The 7,425-nt window shown below is 40.6% G+C and overlaps 1 protein-coding gene across 1 annotated transcript in view; it reads right to left on the bottom strand. All coding sequences in view use genetic code 11, as the record gives it.

Moving 5' to 3' along the window:
• Nucleotides 1–7,062, bottom strand: part of EGR_00028 (WD repeat-containing protein) — a gene marked incomplete at both ends in the record, with an annotated part of 10,419 nt that extends 3,357 nt beyond the window's left edge. The window contains 15 exons of the mRNA XM_024489277.1: nucleotides 425–731; nucleotides 774–1,134; nucleotides 1,604–1,762; nucleotides 2,343–2,389; nucleotides 2,464–2,572; nucleotides 3,003–3,427; nucleotides 4,271–4,436; nucleotides 5,001–5,092; nucleotides 5,164–5,421; nucleotides 5,696–5,885; nucleotides 5,951–6,068; nucleotides 6,102–6,194; nucleotides 6,230–6,403; nucleotides 6,436–6,589; nucleotides 7,003–7,062. Of these exons, the coding sequence (XP_024355955.1) occupies nucleotides 425–731; nucleotides 774–1,134; nucleotides 1,604–1,762; nucleotides 2,343–2,389; nucleotides 2,464–2,572; nucleotides 3,003–3,427; nucleotides 4,271–4,436; nucleotides 5,001–5,092; nucleotides 5,164–5,421; nucleotides 5,696–5,885; nucleotides 5,951–6,068; nucleotides 6,102–6,194; nucleotides 6,230–6,403; nucleotides 6,436–6,589; nucleotides 7,003–7,062 (2,713 nt within the window). The remainder of the gene's footprint in view (nucleotides 1–424; nucleotides 732–773; nucleotides 1,135–1,603; nucleotides 1,763–2,342; nucleotides 2,390–2,463; nucleotides 2,573–3,002; nucleotides 3,428–4,270; nucleotides 4,437–5,000; nucleotides 5,093–5,163; nucleotides 5,422–5,695; nucleotides 5,886–5,950; nucleotides 6,069–6,101; nucleotides 6,195–6,229; nucleotides 6,404–6,435; nucleotides 6,590–7,002) is intronic.
• Between the last annotated feature and the right edge of the window lie 363 nt (nucleotides 7,063–7,425).

The raw sequence follows: 7,425 nt of genomic DNA, 5'->3' as shown, positions 1-7,425 counted from the left end.
CACACATTCTCTACTCACAAAAACAAAATTAATAGTCGGTGCAAATAAATATGACGCCACTGGCCTTGTGCCTTAACGTAGAAGAAAATGCAAAATTTCATCATGATGCTCCTTACTCACATTAAGGTTTTACCCAAAGGGTGACAACTGAATTAGCAAGTCACTTTTCGATAAAAAACATTACACCAGGCCTTGCATGGGACCTTATGTGCACTACATATATGCATATGCATGAGAAGCAACTCATTTAAAGCGAAAAAAAAACCAAGATAGGAATGGGGATTGAAAAAACAAAGACAGCCTGTATACTTCCTTATGCCATGCTTTCAATGGAACTGACAGCAAGTTCGTGCAAAAAAAGCACAAACCTAGAAGGAAAAACGACGCCACAAAGTGGGAGAAGCATAGAAAAGTGGGTACATACCATTACTCTCAACATCAGTTGAGAGTGAACTGTTGAACTCGAACTGTGAGACCGCCAGGTACTCGTCAGGGTCCTCGGGGGAACTGTCCTGCCCTGCACTTGCCCCTCCACATTCCACCCTCGACTCGATTATCGACCGACTGTCTGCACTGGAGCCGGCAGTGGCCAAGAGGAGGGAGCCGTCGGGAGCGAGGAGGACGCAAGTGGGGGCGGAATTAGGTGGCGAGAGGGGAGCGCTAGTCCATGTGGCATCAATGGGGATCTTCTGCGGGCTGGCACCGAAGCGTGTTGCACACAACAGCACCATCTAAAGTCAAGGTGTTCCAAAAGATCCACAAAAAGAAAGTACCTGTTCAGGCTCCCAAACCGCGACGCCACCGTTGCATAACGTGAGTAGGTGACAAAATAATCCACCAGAAAATAAAAATTCCACCTTTTTGACATAGCTCAATGCAAAAATTTCGCCATTTGCACCGATAAGTTCTCCCTTAATAGCGCTTGAGAATCCTATAGAATCTGGCGTAGAGGTGGATGGGTTATTAGTAAAGTTGGAGTCAGAAACGAAACCAGTCATATATCTCGTAATAGTCTTCTTAGTTTGTAAGTTTCTAACTGCTACACAGCCATCAGCCATGCCGAAGGCAATCATAGGCGAGCGCCAAGACGCACAAGTTATGCAATTTCCAATGTTCCTGGGCAGGCTTTGAACACTGAAAGAAATAAATGCATTGGACAAGACAATTGTGGATAAAAATCCATTGACCTGTTCATCTTCAATCAAACTTAACATGTTAGCTCAATTAATTTCTGAAACGGTGTGGGAATGTCTGTGAAAGCATGTGCGATTTGAGGGAATGAAACATGATAAACACTAATACCAACTTTAGTAAGGTGAATGATAAAACACGAAGATGTAAGCTAAGCAACGCACTTGAAGTAGTTCTTACTGTACGCTTCAATGTTTTTAGTGGTGATCCTTAAGTATACGATGAAGTCAGGGATCCGTTTTAGGGACCTATTGTTGTCGAATCACAGCATAAATAGAGCTAGAAGGTTTAAGATAGGGATCAAAAAATTAGATGGGTCATTCTACTTTACGGTTTTACTTTCGTGAGATGAAAATTGTTACTAAGATCATTAGAAAGCTCTTATCACCAATACAAAAAGGATGAGACTTACATCGTGTTGGAGATGGGCATGGTATCCACATTGAAGCCCTCCACAGTAAAGAGTTTCAGACTCAGAGGTGAAGTGCATAGGATAAATGTCTCACGCATGTAAAAATCTTCTACATTTGAATCTCCCGACAGTGCTGACGATTTCAATCCGACAGTGTTGCTGTAAATCAATGCAACCAAGTCCTTTCCAGCAAGAACTGTAAAAGCTTACGAAATCCGTTAAACTTTTATGACAAGGTTTAAATCGCTGCTCGTAAGATGAAAACGCAAACTTGACGAAAGAGTTGGGATTATTGGAGCCCAGAAAAAGGAAATATTAACACAATCAAATATGGCGTACACTTTTAAAATAGTATTACAAGATATCCGTGCATTGCAACATTAAATAACGTTACTGCATTAAAAGACTTTGAAGTAAATTACGAAACACATGAATATTTATTGTTATCATACGAGGCACAAATACCACCGTTTAAGCGCATTACGTTACGAAAATAATAAGCTAGACAAGAGGGAAATATAGAAAAAATGACTTGGTTATTTTAAATGCCTATTATATGCATAAAATTAAGTTACATCGATCTGAAGTGCCACATCCAAATGGAGGCACATCTAGTTTTCCAATGCAAACACACAAAGATTTACAAAAGTTTGCTATTGTAATGATTTCCAACGCATGTGATGATTTTTTTTGTTGTTACTATAATGTGACATAAAACGTGAATAAAAATATTATTCACCTTTGAGGGGAGGATGCAGAGCTTGAAAGGCTGGCGTTGGACCAGGTCTAAAATAACAACCTCAATCGCGCAATCAAATTGATGTTTATTTGAAAATGTGAAAACAAAGTTGATATCATACCAGGGCTACGGGTCTGGAACCCTGGAGTGAGAAAGACTTCAAAAGAACTAATCTCTGAGCATCCCAGATCTCCAGGGGCCAATTTTCATAAAGAATCGCGAGGTATTGTCTAGTAAGAGAAAACAAATAATTAAAATCATGCACTCTAAAGCACCAAAGACGTTACCTACTATTTATAACAAGATTGCGAGATTCAAAAATATATATTGTTTACTTCAAAGCAAAACCAAGTGTGCTAAAAATCGCATTGTAGTGTTGATCATAGGCAATCCATGGAAGTCTACGTCCTTGTTTTAAACACTTCTAACGAGCCATTTACAGGACATTCGAGAGAGTGAAACGAGTTAACTAGCACCATTTGGGATGATAAGCTTAAACCAACCTACGAGTGGAGATGTGCGTACTTATGAGCCCACGTAGTCACGATTTCAATAAGTGTACGGAAAGTAGCTAGATCAGAGGGGCAAATGCTACGAGTCGTTTTGACGTAGAACTAAAGCGCAACAATAGACCGAAAAATGCATGAATGAAGTTAGTACCCGAAATTGCTAATATTTAAGGATCGAATCGGTGTGACATTGGCAGTGGCGAAATTGGTCATCTTCGAGGCCTCGTTCAGCCACTTGCTTGGTTTGATCGCGGAGACCGGTTTCTGCATGGCCAGTTTAAAGAGGTGCAGCTCCTTGATATCGGCGCTTTGTGTAAGCACTAGCTGCTGTCGACCTGTCTCAAGTTCGATGCGCACCACGGTGTTGTGGACGCTAAGCGCCGGCTTGACGGGTTCCTGAGCTGTGCCACTACTACCGCTGCCGCCGCTGGAGCTCTCGGAGGTCTGGTGGCTGTGCACGAAGAGAATCAAACCGCTTCCTGCCTCCCCACGGAGTATACCCCAGGCCAGACCATAGACGGGCCCGTTGACCAAAAGATACTCTCGCCACATTTTGGTTGTGCATAGGTCCCAGATCTACACCAAAAAGGGATGACAGAGGTGTAATGCAGAGCCAAAGCCATGCATCAGAGCATAAGCTGATTTATGGTGCCGCAACAACCCAAAATAGATTGTTTATAGATGAGTATTTTGAATAGTACGACTTTTGGAGAACAATAATAGGTCTAAAAACAATCAGGCGGGTAGAAGAGGATATAAGTCCAATTTAAGATACTAAGTTGTTTGGTTATTTAATGGAAAATCAGTAAAAAAGAAATATTTGACCGTAATGGTGAGTTTTCTGGAGCAGCTGGGACTGCTACAAGCGCGAGTATAGTAGTAAATCAATACCACTCATCCACTGAATTCTCTGGTCATTTCCAGATGAAAAATCGGTAAAAAATGCCATGAGCTAAATCCAAAATTCATGGTTGTGACATGGAATGGAAGATTGTTTGGATTTGCATATAAAAGCACGTTGGGTGAGTAATTCAGCCATCTAGATAAACATGCCAACAAGGGACGAAGCTCTGTTCAAAGTCATGTTACATTATGCACAAAAGCAAATATTACTTTCATAACATTCATTACAGAAATCATGGGATCGAAACGTTGTTCAAAGCTAGCCAACTCAAACTTGGTGTCAAGATATGAGGTTCAACAAACTGCGCTTCAAACTATGCTTGTAAGCGCGAAAAATTGAATTTACATGTAATGCCAAAAATTACATGAAACAGACAGAAAAATAATTGAATATTGTTCGTTGAATAGATACATGAAAGGCGACAGCAGGTAGATATGCTGATGGCAGGATTCGCATTTTGTTACACACGTTAGAAATAAGTAAAGGCAAGATGAAAAGGGCTCTAGAGCTCTAACCTGAACAGTGCCGCGTGTAGTTCCCACGGCAACGAGTGAATCGTGCTTGATCTTGGCGGCAAAAGGAAGCAAAAAGTGGGGTGGACATGCGCAACAAACCGTTGGGGAAGGAGATCCCCCGCAGTAGAAGCCAGTGAACCGAAAACGCAGAGTTGTACCACTTTTGCTGAGATAAATGAAACAGCGATAACGATCACTTCTGATAAAACTTGATGGACTATTGGTGGACCGATTTTGAAAATTGCATATCATAAACCACATACAAAGACCAAATTCAGTTGGTAGTAGTTATAGTAACTCTTCAAAGCTTGAATTGATTTGTTCTGTGATCGAACATCACCTAGGTAGGGTCATGGAGTTTAAATTAGCATACTTTTGTATAAGGACATATTTGCTTCAGGAGCACTAAATTATCTACGAGGACAAATGTAAAACAGTGATCTGAATAAGCGTAAAAATTAATGGATAATGAGAGGACCGCAAATAAAGAAGTAATGGAAACGTTAGATGTCGCAGAACCCGGGGTGAATAAGAACAAGTTAGTTTAAAGCATACAATTAAAGAAGTGTAAAATAGCCAGAAAATTGTCGAGCAATCTCCCAACTAAATTATTCGACACATAAAATGAAGTTTGAATGTAGGACGGGTCATAAAGCCATTTCATAACTGTGTGCAGATTTGCAGTTAAAGTCTTTCTGAAAATGTCAATAAATGTGATAGAAAGACCCACATTTCTTCAAGATTCAAAGCCTTCACCATGTCCATAAGTGTCCATTGTGGCCAACCATCTTTCGAAGGAGCGTCGGATTCAATTGAGAGAAACTTGGTACCAAAAATATGAATTTATATCGGTGATAACATCGAATCAGCACAGTATGAAACGTCTAACTCACCTGCAAACGACCGTCCGAAGTCGCAACCGTGACTGTCAACTCAGTGCTAGGATCGACAGTCATAGCGACAACACTAAGGTTTCTACCTCGTCGCAGAGACTTCGATTCACATAGGAAGTGGTATTTAAGGTCGGTAGGCGCGTGCGAAAACGCCTCCTCCATAGGGGGAGGTTTGAACGCAGATAGGCAGTAGTGTAGACTGACAGTACCGTTTTGGTGCAAGCATATTAGAGCATCGGCCTGATGGCAGCAGTATACCTTATCAAAACCAAATGTAAATATGCAGACAAAGAAAAACTCCTAACCAAACACAATAAATACGCTGCACGGAACAAACGCAGGAAAGGTCAGATTGATAATACAAATGCGGTATTTTCAAATGTTATTTTCACGGCAAAATTTGGTAAAAATACATAGGGGGATACACAATGTGGGAACACAGTTTGATGAGTAACACAAACAATACTTGAAATTTGATATGCGCGAATCAAACACAATAGCATGACCATGCTAAGCCCTCTAGCTAACTTACTTGAACGAAAGAAGCTGACGACTGGTCTAAGCGAATACCGCCGACGCACTGTGAAAGAATCATGTCGAAGAAAACGATTTCCCGAGAGTACACGAAAACTGTATGTTGCTTACGAAACCCGTGGTAAAGAATTTGGAGTGGCGCCTCGTTGCCAATATAGGCATTACTTGTATGAAACCTTTCACTGTTCCTACAAAAAGTTTGTAGTACGTTTATTTCCGATATGGGCAAGTGATCTGAATATCATCCACATACTTTTGTAAAGTTGACAATCGAAAAAAACTTTTGGCGATGACGGCTTTGGCTGTCGCTTTAATTGTCTGAGAAAATCGCTTCCCGGCAGCGTCAATTTCACTGGCGTCATTGGAATGACCTGGCAATATAAAAGAATAATTAAATAAATTACCAATATCAGACACAAGAATCTGCTTTCCAGAAGTCTCCGGAGACGAGTTCCAGGATAAATCATTTACCACAATAAATTGATTTGGTCCTTGAACTAAACGAATGCAGATGGCAGTGAAATAAACCCACGAATTATATTATGTGAGGAAAATGGGTCGAACGCCATTGAATTGATGCTGTAAGAATAATTCTTCTTCCACAAAGGAGTGCAAGTTTGAGCATTCCATAAAACAAGCTTATTCTCGGTGTGAAGAATAAGTAGGAGATCACGGGATATATCCTGATCAGAAATCCAATGCATACCTAAAAATGAGCGTGTAGAAAGGGAGACAAACCACAGACGCTACTATCGTTTTCAGATGCTTCAGCCAAGGGAGTAGCGGAAGCAACGTCCCATATTACGATCCGACCAGATGCGTCTGCACTTGCAAGTCTGTGAGTGTAGGGATTTTTTGAATCATGATAATAATTTTCTGGAGCCCAAACTAGCTACAGAGGGGGGAAAATAAGGCTAAATAACATCTTCAAAACAATGGTAAATAAAAGTGACAACCCCATGGCTAGTTGAAATAGAAGCAGTGTGAGGACAGATGAGATGAAGTTTACGACTAATTTGGCATAAGTGGGAGTTCTGCAACTTACTTGTGTGACAGTTGCTGAATGAAGATTGAGCGATTGAACAATCTTAAAAGGAAGCTATTTTTAAAGTATCCCTTACTGCAATCGACCTAGGTTCCACTAATGAAATACAATTGTCATGTGCAAAGGCAATTAAGCGCTGCCAGCCACTATAAGATTAGGGAAATACTTCAATGAACCTGGCTAAGGCTCCCGGGGACCTAATTGCCTTGTCTGGGGATAGAATTTTTGGGCGAATATTCATCTAATAAATGTAGTCACACGACGACAAGCAAATATGAAGACAAGTCAAGCAAAGCCCAAATCGTGTGGGCGCGGGACATCGTTAGAACATTATAAGACAAAAATGACCTCTGTGAGTGAAATTCCCTTAATTCGAACATTAGATAACAAAATCTCATTCACACTGTCTATTAAGTTTTATTGCTGAAAAATTGAACAAATAGTGCCTTTATAAGAGTCGCAGGTGATATTACAGTCATATGGTATCATTCGCATTTAACCCTTGAAGGAATCACATGATATGGACTTCCTCTATTAGCAATGATAAAAAGTATGTCTATTGCAGCAGAATAATTTTTTGTATTATATTGCAGATTTTCCTTATATGTCCCTGCGCAACAGGTTAAATGCCTTTACACCATTTGAACGAGCAAAATGATCGGAGGAGGCCATCCCCTATCGGA

Source organism: Echinococcus granulosus, assembly GCF_000524195.1.
Source record: "Echinococcus granulosus chromosome Unknown EG_S00001, whole genome shotgun sequence".
In the NCBI taxonomy this organism is placed as follows: Eukaryota; Metazoa; Platyhelminthes; class Cestoda; order Cyclophyllidea; family Taeniidae; genus Echinococcus; species Echinococcus granulosus.
This window is presented reverse-complemented; position numbering and strand designations above follow the sequence as displayed.